Raw genomic sequence first — 18,321 nt, forward strand, 5'->3', positions numbered from 1 at the left:
CACGCCGACGTGGATAGTGGGGGTATGAAAAGGTCGGAGGATGCGTACCGCCGCCCCTCACGGGCTCGCTGCGCTCGCCACGCTTCGGGTTGGCGTCAATAGTGGGGTGGCGTTAACAATTAAAATTGGGGTTTTGGGGGCTTTTTACATTGATTCCAATGTAAAAATCACGTCGATCGCGTCGATTGCATCATCTCATGCATCTTATGCCACATAAACACATAAGATGCATGAGATGCTAATCTCGTCGATCGCGTTGATTGCATCATCTCATGCATCTTATGCCGCACAAACACATAAGATGCATGAGATGCTTGAGATATCAGCCCCACACATACAATCTAGATCGTGGGTGCCGTGATAGGAAAGCAGTACCCACTCATTTTTGACATTTACTATCCCAAAAATACGGCAATTCGTATTCGTATTGATGTGCTACCAATACGAATACGAATTGCCGTATTATCGGGATAGTAAATGTCAAAAATAAGTGTATTTCTGGATACAAATACACCTATTTTTTACAAATTTCCTTTAGTAAATTTCCCCCACAGTGTCAGCCCCACATTTTCCCAAAAGCACATAAGGCCTTATCCTAGTTTACTCTTTCTGACAAAATCCTTCTTAGATGGACAAAACCATGTGCACTGCAGGGGGGGGGGGGCAGATGTAAAATGTGCAGAGATAATTAGATTTGGGTGAGTTATTTTGTCTCTGTGCAGGGAAAATACTGACTAATTTATTTTTACACTGCAATATAGATCTCACTTTGAAGTAAAACTCCACCTAAGTCTAATTCTCTCTGCACAAGTAACATCTGCCCCACCTGCAGTGCACATGGTTTTGGCCATCTAAGAAGGATTTTGTCAGAAAGATTGAACTAGAATAAGGCCCTCAGTGACACAGATGATCCACATACATATGATACTGAAATCTAAAAGAGCTGAGGCATACTGTAGATTGAGAAAAGCAGAGGACCTAAGACTGAGCCCTGCTATACTCAAACTGATAGAGATAGCTAATCCTGAATCCTATGTGTTTTCACCTGAATATATAGTTTTTTCAAGAAAAAATTTAACAAATTGAAATTGGTGAAATGTTTTTAAAAATTGTGAAAACCCTGTTTTTAATCCCAAATTTTTTCATGAGCTACTGTAATTGTATATCCCTTAAATCTTGTAGCAAAGAAATAAAATGACAGTATGTTTCTGAAATTTGACAATTTTCAATTTGGGCCTGTTTCTCAGTTAGACGCGCTTCTGATTTTTGCGCATGCATCTGTATCACACTGTGCATGCATTCAGAGTCTGTGGGCAGAGCCACAATTGCGATTAAGATGCACAGCAGATGCAGTCACAGTAATGCCTTTAAATTTATAAATGCATTACTGGCCAGTAACTAAGAAACAGTTACTTGTGCTGGCATTTTTGCTTACAGACCTCCCCAATTCTGGTGAGCAGAAATATGTGAAAAGAGACCAGTTTAGCACTTTTCACATCGTGGCCAGCACTTTTGTTGTTTTCAGCCGTTTTACAGTGCTAAACATGACTCGTATGGGTGCAATCAGCATGTTAAAAAAAACAAAACAATTGAATAGCGCCCACCAGCCATTACTTTAGATGGAAGAGTGGGGGCACATAACCAATTTACTTGCAATAAAAGCCTGAACACCGACATAATGCAAAACTGTACACCAATTTTTGATCATTTTTATTATAAACAGGTCAACAGTTTATTATACTACATGTATATAATCAGACATTTAAGTATAAGCTACAGTAGGAGAATATATATTTTAAAATATTGCAATGCTGATTGTAGGTTCAATTCTTGAAAAAATTATAGAAAAAACTGTTACCGTACCATAGACACATAGAAACATAGAATTTGGCGGCAGATAAGAACCACTTGGCCCATCTAGTCTGCCCCTTTTTAAAAAATGTTACCTCAAACCATATTTGATCCTTATTTCTTTGTACGGATTTTAATATGCCTATCCCAAGCATATTTAGAACTAGTGCATATAAAATAAAATGGTTCATTTAAACTTTAGATTACTGTATAATTTATAAATATAGAATGTAATGTGAATGACATTTCTTCTATTACATTGATGCCAGGTAAATATTTAATAATGTAGCGTCTGTTATAAGTTCCGCTGCAGTCCATTCTGGCATCAGTCTTGTCATTTACATGCAACATTTTCAAAAGTAATGTATTATTAAACATCTTTGGCACCAAGAGACATTAAATCAAATTGGTCGGTCTAATTGTGAAAAAAATCTCACCATGTAAAATTAATTGTGTGTACTACAGTACATTAAAAATGAGTGCAGAAAATATTTTTCGGGATTTTTTTTTTTTACCTCTTAACCAAAATGATTGAAAATAAAGAAATAGTTCTCAGACAAATGCACGCAAAACTGTATGACTCATGCAGAGAAGTCCAAGTTTTCCATTGTTTTTACATTCCATATATTGTACTGTATTTAAACTAGTACTATATAAGTGAAGGAAAATAATAATATAATAATACAATGAACTACTGTATAAAATAATATAAAAGCTTATAAAGTATGTATAATCTTTTTATTATTTTATATTACATTGTATTATATTTTTTTTTCCTTCAACTATATAGTGACAATTATCTCATTATGGGCCAGATTCTCTAAGCTTCAAAAATGCTAAAATGGAGAGTGATAAACAGCCAGCCAATCAGCTCCTGCCTGATATTTTTCAAACAGTCTGTGACATGGCAGGTAGGAGCTGATTGGCTGGCTGTTTATCACTCTCCATTTTATCACTTTTGAAGCTTAGAGAATCTGGCCCTATACCCGGCAATTGTACCGTGTATGGGCACCTTAAGGGTACATTTATTAAAGCCTCTAAAAATGAAATTATATGATGTTGCCCATAGCAGATTCTGTCTATCATTTCTCCATTGCATCCTAGACAATAACTGAATCTTGTTGCAATGGGCAACATCACATATTTATTTTTGGAAGCTTTAGTAAATTTACCCTTAAAGGGTGTGTTCAAGTACTATATTAGATCTATACATGTCTGGAGGCATATCTTTGCGGGTGCTGGACTGCTGGTACAGAGAGATACCTATGATGAACAACAGCACTAGATAGCTGATTTGATTGGCCAATACATCTCAGAACACTGATATTAAATGATTTATTATTGTGGCTGCTATATTATATTTAGTCATAACCATCTAGTCACACTATTTTAATAAGGTTTCCACAGAAGCTGCAGCAGGATTATTGAGAAAACAACACATCATTATATATTATTTCTAGAAGATGATATTTGGTGACCATCCATTTTCCTCCCTTCATACTTAAGTAAGTAAGCTCTGCCCCTCCACCTTCTAGCTGCCCCAGATCCGCTCAGTGTATGAAAAGCATGGGGGATTCCACATGCTAATAAAACTAGCAGCACTGGTACATTACCGCCAGTTCTGCTATGAGACCACTGTGCAGTCTCTGTCGCCCCCACCTGACAGCTCAGGTACTTAGCGCTCCTGCAGCTCAGCCTCGCAGGATGCGTTCATGCCACACGCATATCCAGTCAGAGGCTAGTTCCTGACACCACATCCTGTCCGGCAGCAGAGCCTGGGAGCTCCGTGCAGCTGCAGTAGGATGAGCGCACGTGGACTTCAGTACAAGCCAGAGAACCAGCCACCTGCACCACATCTCTGCTTGCAAAGCCATGGCTGGGGACTAACAGTTGGGGCATACAAAGGCAGTGGGAAGATTGGCTGCTTACCTTCTGGACCTCAGGTGCAGCTACTATAGCAACGGGGATTGCAGCAGAGGCCTCTATACACAGGCCCTGATACATGCTTCACTGTCACTGCAGACAGGTCACACAGAGAGCCAAACCCCTCTTCTATAATAAGAGGAGAAGGGCTCCTTCTGAGGTATTTCTAAAATTGAAGGAAAAAGAAATAAAACCTAGTAGGTGGCCATTCGATAATGTAATATATGGTTGTTCAATCCAAGAAGGGGAAATGGTCGGCCCATATCAGATGGGAAAAGGATCTGTCCAGAACATATTCAGAAGAACAGTGAGATTCTATTTCTCTTTCCTGCTTCAAAATACCTAAATGCGTAAACCACACGGAGATGTTCTATAAGTTATGTCAGAGATCATCTTTCACCCCTCAGTGGCAGCATAGCATTTGGCCTTCTGTCTCCCAGTTTTGCTGGAGGAAGTGAGGAGGTATTGTATCTATTTTACATTGTTTTCTGGGAGTGCCCCCTGAGTTATTCTCTCTTATCCTTACTGTGTTGAGGGAACAGGTCCCCGCTGACCCTTTGCTTGCATTATTTCACCACAATTTACACATCTGAGGGGAAAAAATATATTCTTGGTCACATTTCGATCGCCACTAAAGCCGCCATTGGTCCACTATGGAAATCTACATAAATTCCGTATCTACGCCCTATAGTCCATAAGGTACAGGAGCATTTACTCTTTGAAACTGCTAATTGTAAATATTTTTCCTCTGCCTCCTCCATTCATATGAGATGGTTTAAATTGAATAAATATATGGAGATACAAGGGAAGTCTTTTATTTATAGCAATCCCATTGATGTCTCGGTACTCAGTTGCCCAAGCTTGAGACTTGTTTTGATTGTTGGTGGTCAATTAGGAGTTTGATTTTCTCTGTTACTTTTGTAAATTTCTTCTCTGTTGGTACTACGATAAAATTTGTGACCGTTTTTCAGTATGTACAGTATATTGTAATGTATACTGTTTGCGTTAATATGTATAAAATAAAAGAAAGATGGACAATCAGATTAGAAAAGAGAAACCAAGGCCCAAAAGTAATAGGGTACGAGATAAAGAAAGTGAGAGATTTTGGGAAAGGTTTCACATTTTTTTTTAAAGCGGCAATCATTTACACTAAAAAAACAGATTGATTTTGTCATGTAATTGATTGCCCCTTCAAAAAAAATGGGAATACTCTTAAAAATTCTCTCAATATCTGATTCTTGCACCCTATTATATTTGGCCCCAAGTACCAACTACTAGCTCTGAAGCTGTTGTCACCAGTCATAATGATGACACCTTCAAAGACATCTACTAAAGTCCATGCTCGATGGCATGGAGGCTCTATGTGAAGGCATCTAAAATCAAATAACCAATATACATTAGAAAAGAAAAAAACACAGCTAACAGAAGTAAAGTTTGGTGCAGAAAAACATGAAATTGCCAACATGCCATTCACCACATGCAATGGCAAGGAAAGACTCAGGCCATGGCCTTTTTTTTATTTTTATAAGTGGGGGTCTTGCAACTTTCAGTGATGCCACTTTTACTGCCTCTCATGATGAAACAAGAGTCTAGAAGAGGGGCCAAAAAATTAATATCGCTAAGGCAGTAAAACAAACTGCAATCAGAATTGTCTCACATTCCCTATCACAGAGTAGTAAAAGTACTTAATGCTGCGGTGCTTTTCATGGACACCAAGGTTCCCTACAGAACTCCAGTATAGGCGCAGCCATGTTGGACTCTACTACCCAGAGTGCAGTTTCCAACCAACTGATTGCAATGGCCAATCAGCACAGACCCTATAAATTAAATTTTCTTACTGGTTCAATTTGCCAGTATAACGTCGCTACCGCAATGTATGCAGCTGTCTGCTGTGCTCCTCATTGCTATATCATCAGCAAGGATTCTTCAGCTTCCAAGTCCAGTTATTTTCATTGGTTCCAGTCCATCTGCTATTCAAGTATTTTACAGCTTCCATTCTGGTTATTCTTCTGGTTCCTGTCCAGCTGCTATTCAAGTCTTTATTACAGATTGCAAGTCCAGATATTGGGCCTAATTCAGACTTGATCGCAGGACATATTTGTCCTGAAAATGGGCAAAACCATGTGCACTGCAGGTGAGGCAAATGTGCAGGGAGTTAAATTTGGGAGAGTGATTTTGTTTCTGTGCAGGGTAAATAATGACTGCTTTACTGTTACATTGCAATTTAGATTTCAGTTTGAACACACCCCACCCAAATCTAACTCTCTGCACGGGTAGATGATGCATGTAGTGTTGGCTCTTCCTCTGTGGCAGGAGCTGGGTGCTGCAAAGAATACCACACTAAAAATCTGGATCCTGTCATTGAAGAGCAGTCAGCATTTGGTGTTACCCCCTCTGTCAGTGACACCCAGATTCAGATTACCCCCCCCCCACACACACACACACACACACACACACACACACACACACACACACACACACACACACACACACACACACACACACACACACACACACACTTTTGACACCACTGGACAGTTTAATGATATGCATCGTTTCCTATATTTATTAACACTCAAGTAGCATGAAAGATAATCATTTATTTTCATTCATAAGATGAATAATAATAGTAAAATGTAATCCTGTTATTCCTGTTATTATATTATACAGCAAATGTACCCTAGTGAAACATGAAACATGTGCATTATGTACAGAAGCAGTTGTGTTGGAATGAGTAGTAGCTGAGAAGAATAGCTAACCCTGATATATTGTGCACTGTACATGACTCTACCAGCAATAAGAGAAGCTTACTGCATGTTATACTGTGAAGGGGGATAAGCCAGATACTCTTATGATCAGATGACTATTATATTTTGTAAACAAAGGTCTCCAAAAAATAGGAACACAATGAATAACTATACAAATCTTACCTGTTGCAAATACAACATTCTTAGACACCAATCTGTGATCCATTATAGAAAACTGTGGAAGTTCAATCCTCTCAACACCAGTTACAGCCTTATCACCCCCTCTCCAATAAAACTCTATGTCATCAGTTGTGTATCCATCTGCAAAACAAAATATGGGATTTGTAATTTGCTACACTGCATTGTCGGAGCAAATAAAAATGTAAAATGAAAATATTTATGATGAAGAAAGTCATGACAAGAAATAAAATGAATCACTCATCTATAGCATTTGCTAGCACACCTGCTGTGATCATACTACTAATCCTCTTAACACATTTTAAATGCTTGCAATAAGGACTATGCTGGTATGGGTGTTGCATGGTTTAGTGCCCTGGACTAGCTGTCCAAAGCAATGATAGAGGCCCTGGTCTGTAGGTGGCCAAAGCTGGAATTGGGGTCTTTCCTATGTAAAATCCTTTTACTGACTTGTTCTATTTGCTGTATTTAAGCCTAATGAAAACCACCAAGGCTGACAGAATGCACGACCAGTTAGAACACGGGCCTGCCCTGCCCTTCCTCCTTGACGATCCAATGGTTCTCCCTCTGATACTACTCTACTTTTTTCGCTGCGCTCGCCACGCTTCGGGCTCAGTGGCTCGCTGCGCTCGCCAGACTTTATATAATTAACTCCACGCCGACGTGGATAGTGGGGGTATGAAAAGGTCGTAGGACGCGTACCGCCCCCCTCGCGGGTTCACGTTTATACTTGGGGGGTGGCGTGGGGGTGCATTTAAGCATTGTAAGCACCCATTAGGGTGCTTATACAATTTATAATCGCATCCCATCGCATTGTATGGCATTGTATGCCATATACAATGGCATACAATTTTAAAATTGTATGCCACTGTAGAACATCGGACGATATCGCGTCGCATCACATGCGATATGGTCTGCAATGCGATGGGCGCCGTGCTAGTGCACAAGTACCGGAGATTTCACACGCGATCTCCCAGGTGACAGGACTGCATACCATACACCATATGCAGTCATTTTGCATAGAATGTATCTTATGCAATCTCAGCCAAGCCTGCTGAAAGGCTTGGCGATGTGATAATTCTATCGTTCCGCAAGTGCGATTTTCAGGCTCCGATGCTATGCCCGCGGAACCGCGCATCGCATCACACCTGAGGTCAAACACATAAGATTTGTTCAGTTTTCATCTGATTTCTCGCAGGAAGTGACCAAATCGCTCGAGTGTATGGGCACCTTTAGTATCACTAAACTTTACAGCATGTGGGAGCACTGTGAGCTCCATTAAGCTTTCCAGTCTAGTGCAGAAGGCTGTATTGATGATCTATTCTGTGGTTAATAAAAGTATTACAGTATTTATGTAGTGAATATAGGCTCTCTTAACATCATTGGAACAAGTCTTTCCTTCCAAAGTTCATTTTGCTGATTTTGTCACAGCATGAACACATCTTGCAAGTAAGAGAGAACTGTATTTGTGAGATACCAATTATGATGCCACTAAAATAAAGAAGGGAGAGCACATATGCAGTGATTAAAACGGCTACAAACTGTTATCTCAGATTTTAATAAGGCTGGAAGAGCAGGACAGGGATCTGTGGTGAGAAAGGAATAAGTACTCCCAATGATTATACTCCGAGGACACTGGTTTGCCTCTTGCTCTTTGCCACAGGGATAAGTCACATGGAGCTGGTGATAATATCTAGCAAATTGTCCCCAGTGATCTGATTTGGTATAATTCTCGCTCCGGTTTATTAAGTTATAGGAGGCATTACGATTTTTTGTTGTCACTTTGCTGTGATGTAGATAACACATATATATATATATATATATATATATATATATATATATATATATATATATATATATATAAAACAAAAAATCTATAGTCTATCCAACCTAATTAACTAATTATTATTGTTGATGTGCATGGCACTTATATAATGCACTGATGTACAAAGACTATTCTATCTTTCACATCAGGTTTTGCCCAATTGGAGCTTGCAATCTGAGGGGTAGATGAGGCAGTGATAATGGTGAATAAATAATCCAGAGGAGAAGTGGCCCATGGCAACCAATCAGCTGCTTTGTATAATGTTATATTATGCAAATTATAGGTGTTACTTCAGTGCTGATTGGCTGCCATGGGCCACTTCTCCTCTGGCTCTCTTCTCTCTTATAACTGCTTCATATCCTTGAATTCCGTCCAGTACTTGCATATCCAGAAGCTTCTTATCTTACATGTTTTTGAACCTAGGGAGGAACCCAGAGCACTTGAACGAAACCTACTATATCATGGGGAATTAATCCCATAACCTCAGCACTGCAAGACAGCAATGCTGACCACTGTGCCATTGTGCTGCCCATAATATATTAATTTGAATATTAGTTAAAATACTTGAAGGAGATGTTGTTGACATATTTTTTCAAGCATTTAAATTAGTAGACAAAAGGACAAAAACATTTCTTGAACCAATTCAATTAGGAAAAGAGAAACACAGAATGTAGACACATTTGAATTAAATTATTTGCTGTTAAGTTTTAAACCGATCAAACTGGCAAATCTGAATTAGATTAGCAGTATATGTATTTTCAGATCTTTTTCAACAATGTATACAGCAAATAAGTTTCAATGTAGTTTTATATTGTAAAAGATGTGATACCGAAATGACTTGCTCGCATAAAGATAAATGCACATAATAATTAATAATGGGGTTTCCCAGCTTCCCCGTGGGAAATTATTGGCCAATCATGCATACGGAAGCACATTGAAAGTAAATTGCATCTCACAGTTTTCTCTATTGGACAGGAATTTGATTAAAATGTAAGCATTAGTTCTTTTGTGTTGAGGAAATGCGGACAGGCAATAGCTAATCAGACTGGCACAGGAACTGCAGACTTTCTTTACACATATTAATGTCTTATTCTATTCTGATATTTAAAATATAATCATGTAATATACAATGCCAATATAATTGTATTTTAAACAGTTATTGATGTGTTGTTACAACATACAATTTTGCGGCTAACACATTCCCTTAATACGTACAGCTCTCTATTTCAAGAGTACAGTTTTGCTCATCCAGCGGATATCTCCGTAAATCCATCATACACGCAGCTGTTGTTGTTATTCTACAAAACAAAAATAACAAAAACAAAGTCACAAACAATAAAAACTAGGCTAATTAATGAATGTGTTTAAAGTCATGACAAAAACATGCAAGAGCAGAGATCACAGTGAATCTAGAGCCGGCCTTGCCAACCTGTGGTTCTCCAGCTGTTGTGAAACTACACATCCCATGATGCATTGCCACTGTTTTAGCATTTCCTTAGAACAAAACTGTGGCACAGCATGATGGGACTTGTAGTTTTACAACAGATAGAGAGCGAAAGGTTGACCAGACCTGTTCTAGAGCACCAGAAGAGATTTACAGAATACACCTCTTTAACCAAAATATTATCTTGGTGTTTTTACAAATAAAGGTAAGAAAACCAATATCACTGTACATAGCACTGCAGAGATCTTTGTGCTGGCTCTTATTTTGAAGGCAGATAGGGCTGTATACTAACATAAAACAAAAGTGTAGTAGCCACATAGAAACCAATTCTAAGTTGGACTTGAATAATGTAGCACTAGCATAGGTTAGTCAGGGCCAAGGCAGAAATGCACTGCTATATTGTCAAGCAGCCAGAGATGACAAGGAAAAGAAACATAAATTTGCCTTGTAATCCTGTTGAGAGTAATCCTGATCACAATCACCAGACCCGGACATCAGCTAAAGGTAGATCGGGGAGGGTTCTCAAACATGGTGTCTGGAGTGTGTGTCCAACCCATTAGTTGTGGCCCTGGGTAAAAAACAGTGTACTTTTCTGGGTCATGTCATATTGCAGCTGATGCAGAATGAGTACTTGTCTAATAGACTGTGTGTAGTATACAGGATAGACAATGTGCGCAAATAGCGACCAGAATAGTCCACAACCTCAGAAAAAGGCTCTCTTCAAAACCTCCACCAAAACCACCAAGCAAACAACAATTTGAGTCACAGACTTATCCGGCGCTTTGTAGCATTTTTCTTCTGCTGAAATTCTTTCAGCACATACTCCACATGTAGGGAATATTAGCAGAATCTCTCATGGTGTAGTACCACATGTTACAGATTTATTACATAAGAGACATAACGTTTAAAACAATTAAAACAATTGAACATAAAAGTGTATCCTCCGTTGTCAGCATATAAAGGGGGTAATTACCAGATCCAAGGGAACTGTAGACGCACAGTTCAAATAAGCATGTTATTCAAATTCTCTGGAGTCAGGATACCGGTTCTCCTTTTCTCCTCTGTTGCGCCGTCCTGTTCCCCAAGTGTCTGGATCCCTCCTTCTGTTTAGCTGCACAACCGGATATTCGGTGCGGGCTCCACCACCGCATTTGAACTGTGCATCTACAGTTCCCTTGGATCTGGTAATTACCCCCTTTATATGCTGACAACGGAGGATACACTTTTATGTTCAATTGTTTTAAACGTTATGTCTCTTATGTAATAAATCTGTTACATGTGGTACTACACCATGAGAGAGTGAGTACTTGTCTAGTTTGTGTAGTGTAACTTCATTGTATGCACATCCAGAAAATGAATGCATGCATATACAGGACTGCAAACCTGCTCATATGACAATTGTTACTCCCTATGACTGAACATGCAGGAATGGGGAAGGGAGGGGTCATCTAATGTACACAAAGAACTGTTATGTAATTGCATGATACACTTGGGTGTGGTACGGGGGCTCCGACAGTGGGGATCCCGACAGTTAGTATCCCCATGTAGGGATCCCGACTGCCGGTGCACCAACAGGGGGCAGAGCGCAAAGAAGCCCCTTGCAGGCACGCTGCGGGCCTGGAGGCTCACTACTCTTCCCACAGGTTCAATTCTCCCTCTATGGGGTTCGTGGACCCCACAAGGGAGAATAGCCCCTGTGATCCCCCTTGTCAGGACACTGGCAGTCGGGATCCTGACGTTGAGATACTGACTGTCAGGATCCCCACTGTCGGAGCATCATCCGGCACCCTTACACATTTATGAGACTTATGTTTTACATTTGAAACAGGGCAGATTTAATTTACAGCTCTAGTTAGGGGGAGAATGGTATGTACAAAAATACACGCAACAATTTTGATATTGCCAGTATGATGAGAGGTAAACGAACATCACCCTTTACCAAAAGACCCTAATAACCGTAAGAACATACCCATAGATTACTGAACATTCCATTCAGCAAAGATTTACAGATGGTGTTGTGGTTTCTAACTGAAATAAATCTTTTGTTTTAAATTACAATAGAAACCAATAGCTATGAGTCATGGATTCCATTACCGAACTGAGAGATTAACACATTTCTTTAGAAGATAATTATTTCTGGATTCAGAATTTATAGACAGTACTGTACTGTACTGTACATAACGTATTGTAGCTTGTGTCATATAAATTACAATTAAAGTGAAAGCTAATAATTAATTGCTGGAAGTTTGAGAAGTGATCGAAAAATACCATTTTAAAATAACATTGGTTAAGTGAAGACAAATCACACACATCACACCAGTCAATTTCATTAATTACAAAAAGATCAACCTAGAGACCCCATGATACAGTATATTCAAGGCTATAAGTATGTATCCAAGAAGCCCCAGAGATAGAAGTAATCTTACAGTGTACTTCTATAATGCGAAGAAATACATTTGAAATTCCTGGTTTAAGGCTGGTCATACACTTGTGGGACTCCTCCCCTCAGAGAAGTTGCACATGATCCACTCTTGAGCTGCCCGAGAACCTACCTGGACTGCATGATCGCATGCGATATATTGTATGCAAAAGATCTTGTATGCAGACCTTTTGCATATGATATATAGCATGCAAACCCAACCAAGCCTGCCTTGCATGTCTGTGATCCAACTGATCTCTGCTGTTGACAGTGCAACTCGCCTGCTTCACTGCGATGTGCACGGAACTGCACATTGCATCGGACATGGTGTTTCATGCGAGTGATCACCGCAATCACATAAAAAGTTACCAAAACGCATTTATATTGCTCTAGTGCAGGCATGTCCAAACTATGGCCCTCCAACTGTTGCAAAACTACAAGTCCTAGACTTGGGCTTCCAGTATCACTCATCCACACAGTAAAAAAAAAAAATTACTAAATAAATAATAGAATAAATAAATGATTATATAAGAATGTTCCAAGTATGAAGATACTCTAAATCAAATTGGATTTTGTCTTGGTTGAGAGTATAATTTATTTGTAGTTGCTTAGCATACAAAGATTTTTTTTGTTTTTACAATGTATTACACTAGTAGTCTTGGACTCTAGACCAGCTGGCACACACATAAGCGAGGACATTATCGGCCAAATGTAATAGCCTCCGTGTTTGGCCGTCTTTAAATGGGCAATCATTTAATAATCAAAATGAATAATTGATTGTAATTGATTGCCCCTGTCAGGGTTATAATGGGTAGTGATTATACTTACCGTCTTTCTTAAAATGGGTGGAAAGACAGCAGAAATACTACAGCCATAACTTTGTCATGGGAAAGTCAAGCAAGAGAAGAGACAGGCTTTGCACCTTGAGAGGATGTTGACATATGCCTGAACCAGTCACTGGAGATGCAATGTACAGATGTATACGTAGAAATGATCATGGCATGCAAGCTTCACTTGTAAAGTGATCTGTGTGCAAATTACAACAGAACTCTGCAGAGCTTCAGAAGTGTGTATTTACAGCCTTTGTTCAGCATCACTGCAAAATCTCAGATGGGCAAAATAATGTGCCCTGCAGGTGGGGCTGATGTAACATGTGCAGAGAGAGTTTAATTTGGGCGAGTTATCTTTTTCGATAAGTATATACTGAATTATATTGTTACACTGCAAATCTAATGCTCTCTCTGCACATGTTACATCTGCCCCACCTGCAATGCACATGGTTTTGCCCATTTGAGAAAGATTTTGCTCTTGCGATCAACTCTGAATCCGGCCCAAAGTGAATGACAATGGTAACATTTTAAATGCAACTACATCATGGCTGCTATGGTCTAGACCTTTTGTGAGTATCCGGTGGCACTACCTGCTTCTCGCCGCAGGGTAATGCTTAATCCACCCTCTTTGTATTTATAGGGGGGTTATTCTGGTTGATTCGCTCGAAAGCGAATTTGTACCCTTGCGAGTCAACCAGAACCCACCTTGCGAATGGTGGTACGCCCACTGAACGAATGAACGATGGCTGCGAACAGACCAGAATAAGCTCCTATGTCCATATAAATTGGGTGTATTTTGGGCAAGAGTCAGAGTTGCACGTAATTCTAGATGCAGATGGATCTACTGGTGTTTGGCAAACTATGCACCCATCATAGAATATGCAACCTAGAGCTATTATCAGCAATTCAGAATGGAACACTATGGGTGTTACAGTGAGATGGAATTGGTGGGAATATCACTGTGGACTAAGGGGATAATTCTGACTTGAATGCTGCTGAGCCAATTTGCAACAGCCAGCAAACAGGGAGACACTGCCCCACTATAGTGAAATCCCCCCATGCGAATTAATGTGTACGGCTAGTGAAGAATTCACAGCTGAGCGAAAATTACCAAAATCCTTCAGTAGAGACTCACCATTGAATGACTTTTCCACTGGGCTCCAGTCATCGCAAGCTAGGAGTAGCCTTGGACTTACTGGTTAGGTGCGCCTAGTGTTTTTTCTGGCATGCCTGCATTTTTGTTAACACTGCCTCTAAATGGACAGTTACCACCCCCATAACTACTGTACTTCCTGTCAATCACCAATCAATTGCAAACTGCTAGCGAAAGAAAAATGTAGCAGGATCTCTTCGGTAGCAGGCATTGCTGATGCTTACTACAGCCTGTACGCATGTGCCATGTATCGATTATTGCCAAAAAAAACACTATATTGTAGTGTTGTGCGTTAATTAAAATATATAGACACACAAAAATGATTGATCCTTCTGATACTTAACTAATAATGAATCATATATACCTCAGCTGCAGTACTCTACATGTACAAGTGCTTATACACACACTTCTGCTATACACCTGGACCCACAATATATACAGTAGGTATAGGATATAGCAGAAAAATTGTCAAACCAAAAAAGACAATTGAGTTTCTGCGCTATTTAATAATTTCAAAGCACCATGGATGAATGCACTCACACAAAACACTTTTAATGATATTAATAATATACTATATTTGTTTATAAATGTATATTAAACAGTATCTAGGTGGCCACCTAAATTACAGTAAAAAAAATTCAGATATTATAAAAAATTAAAAAATTGTGTCCATATACTGTATTGTATTAAATGTCACATATATATCAAGTGACATTTAATACGATATATGGACAAAAATTTTATTGTTGCTGGATTAAGAGACCAGGTGCTTTCTTCTTTTTTACTATTTAAAGGCTTATATTCAATTGTTTTTTCATTTTTTATAATATCTGAATGTTTTTTACTGTAATTTAGGTGGCCACCTAGATAATGTTTGATATACATTTATAAATAAATATAGTATATTATTGATATCATTAAAAGTGTTTTGTGTGAGTGCATTTATCCATGGTGCTTTGAAAATATTAAATAGCGCAGAAACTCAATTCTCTTTTTTGGTGTATCGATAATTGCCCACTTTGCGAATTCGCACTGCAGTGATCAGCTCTGAAATGGGCCCTAAGAGCAGTGGAGATTTTACAGAGGGCTTGCAATAAATGGAGGGGTGATGATATATAAAATATCAGGGACACTAGCATGGGTGCTATGGATAGGTTCTAGCTAACTTCGAAAATGTTTATGTATGTAGTATTTTGTTTAAAATATATGAGAATTATACTTCCCATATTAACAATAAAGTCATCACCCATTGTCTGCTCCTATATTTCAGCCAAGGTCCAAGATACAGTAAATCATAATTTACCATTGGTGCTGTCTGCACACAAAAGGAGCTACATATCATTTATTGCAATTATCTTGTGAACATTAACCCCTGTCATTGGCACATTGGGTGGCCTCACTAGTCCCATTTGGTGTCTCTTTAATGAGTCTTTAATATGTTACCTTTGAGAGACAAAGATAGAAATGGCGGATCTATCAATACATATGTGTTTGGGGTGGGGGTGAGGAGTATAAAACATGCTCTCAAAGCCTATACTGGACCTAATTAGGGTGAGATGTACTAAGCTTGGAAAGTGATAAAATGGAGAGTGATAAACCACCAACCAATCAACTCCTTCCTGTCATTTCTGAAACCCAGATTGTGACATGACAGTTAGGAGCTGATTGGCTGGAGGTTTACCACTCTCCATTTATCACTTTTCAAGCTTAGTACATCTGGCCCTTAGTGAGTTCAGAAAGACCCTCCGCAGTCAGCGCTGTCTCTGGCTGCAGATCAGTATGGAACAAATGTTCTTTTAAGTGTTAAAAAAATTCTTTAGTCATATTACTTAGCACACCTTCTTTGCAGGTAGACTTGCTAGCACACAGTCACACAGTCACTGTGGAGGGACTGTCCAAGCTTCCTGTATAACAGTACTGATTTTTGTAATACTTCATAGGATAGGGGGTTTTGAAAATCTAGGTATGAGTGTCTTTGGCTGAAAAGGATTATGGATTAGGTCAGTGGTAGCCAACCCTAGCCCTCGAGAGCTACCAACAGTTCACATTTTCCAGACAACCTAGCTGCTGCACAGCTGCACTCATTAATCACTGACACATTTTAAAAGATCCACAGATGGAGCTAATTAGCTCACTTGTGATTCTGTGAGGAGACCTGCAAAACATGCACTGTTGGTAGCTCTCAAGGACTAGGGTTGGCTACCCCAGGATTAGGTGGATTATATAGTTAAAGCGCATGGCTGGGTGAAAAAAGGCATGTGAAGCATGGATACTGTAATATTTTTGTATTTCTCCATTTATATCAACTGTGATGCCAGATTTGAATTTCTACAGAAACATCTATAACCCACCTAGTCATGGTTTTGCCTTGAGCTGCACCCAGGCCGGATTATCACAAAAGTGACTTGAGAGTCACTTTTATATGCGTGCACCTTTGCCATCATTCAATGGTGGCTGACCATCGAATTATGTGGGTGGATCCCCCTAGGCTGTGAATGGATGGGCGGCGGCCATGCCACCATTCGCAAGGTGGAGTTTGGTGGACCAAATAACCCCCTTTGTGTAGTGGTTTCAAACCCTGGCCCTCAAGTATCCCCTACAGTTCACATTTTCCAGGTCACCTTATGATTTTTAAAATGTGCCAGTTGGTGATCCACAGTCTCCCGGCTGGGTGACTTGGAAAACCTGAACAGTTAGGGATACTTCAGAGTCGAGGTTGGAAACCACTGGCTTAGTACGTGAGCCACAGTTAGGCAATAGCACCTAGTGAAGAGACAACTATCAGAAAAATTGTCAGTTTGAAGAACTTGAGTAAGGACAAGAAATCCAATAAACAGATTAACAATAGTACATAGAACACTTTACTAAACATTTGCAGGTAACCAATACATCTAATCCCTATAAGCCTTTGGTAAATCATTTGTGTGAGTTATACCTGCATCTCTTGGCTAGATCAACAATCTATAATTGTCTCTATCTCTTCTCTGTTCACCTATCAAAAGACGTAACAGAGAGGAGATCGATTAAGTGTCACCAACGTACACATGCTTTTCAATCCTGTTACAAAATATAAAATAAGAACTTGAGACCACTGAAATGAAAATCATGAAGTTCCATGTTCTACCTACAATTATAAATTTGCAAACAGAAATTATAACACCTTCATTTAAGTCATTATTTTTAATAATGTATATGTACTAGAAAATGTATCTTGTATAAATATATATATTTAGATATAAAATTATAATTGAAAACTCCTTTTTACATACATTTGTTTTTAAAAAATGAACACTCGAGGCGGACGCAGTTGGGTTAAGCCATTTCTGGGGAAACAAATAATGATGTTTATTAGAAAGATCAGGCTAATATGGTAGGTACTGGAGCTAATTGCAAAAGTAGCCGAAAACCATCACTTTTTGGTTGTGATTGCACTGGGTTTTGTACAGGGAATGCTGCATGAGCTAGCCAAGATTTATGTATGTGTTCTGTTTGCTGCTAATCTACATTCTTGTTTTATTTGTTGTTACTGTTATTTATAGCAAATTAAAATGTATTTTTACTATGCAGGCAACATGGTGCATTGATTTCTTTCTGTTGCAGACAATGGTTAGCTATCGGAGGTATGTTCTGTTGCTTTTTACCAGCTGTTACACCAACAGTTACACTCAATAAAAAAGAGCTATTTTTACACTGCAGTTCTTTCATAGTCTATGAAACACAACTCTGAACTGCTTTACTTATGCGGTAAGAAATAGAATGTAACAATTGGCTTCTAAATAAAACAATTTGTTCTATTTCGTTTTAAATGTAACTAATCTGTGAAATATAGTCAATCCATATAAATTCCTAGTTGAAAAAGCAAATTACATATTTACCACTTGACAAAGTCAAAGCTGATGGTGAACTTGATCAATGAGACTTTGCACTTCCA

General features: G+C 39.0%; 1 protein-coding gene across 4 annotated transcripts in view; it reads right to left on the minus strand.

Moving 5' to 3' along the window:
• GABRB3 (gamma-aminobutyric acid type A receptor subunit beta3) overlaps positions 1-18,321 on the minus strand; it is a 357,556-nt gene that overhangs the window by 29,959 nt on the left and 309,276 nt on the right. For all 4 annotated transcript variants that reach the window (XM_083168571.1, XM_083168570.1, XM_083168573.1 and 1 more), the window contains 2 exons: positions 9,760-9,842; positions 6,705-6,842 (listed from right to left, as the gene is read on the minus strand). In XM_083168571.1, the coding sequence (XP_083024697.1) occupies positions 6,705-6,842; positions 9,760-9,842 (221 nt within the window). The remainder of the gene's footprint in view (positions 1-6,704; positions 6,843-9,759; positions 9,843-18,321) is intronic.

The sequence above is a fragment of the Crinia signifera genome, chromosome 2 (genome assembly GCF_055691185.1).
Source record: "Crinia signifera chromosome 2, ASM5569118v1, whole genome shotgun sequence".
Taxonomy (NCBI): Eukaryota; Metazoa; Chordata; class Amphibia; order Anura; family Myobatrachidae; genus Crinia; species Crinia signifera.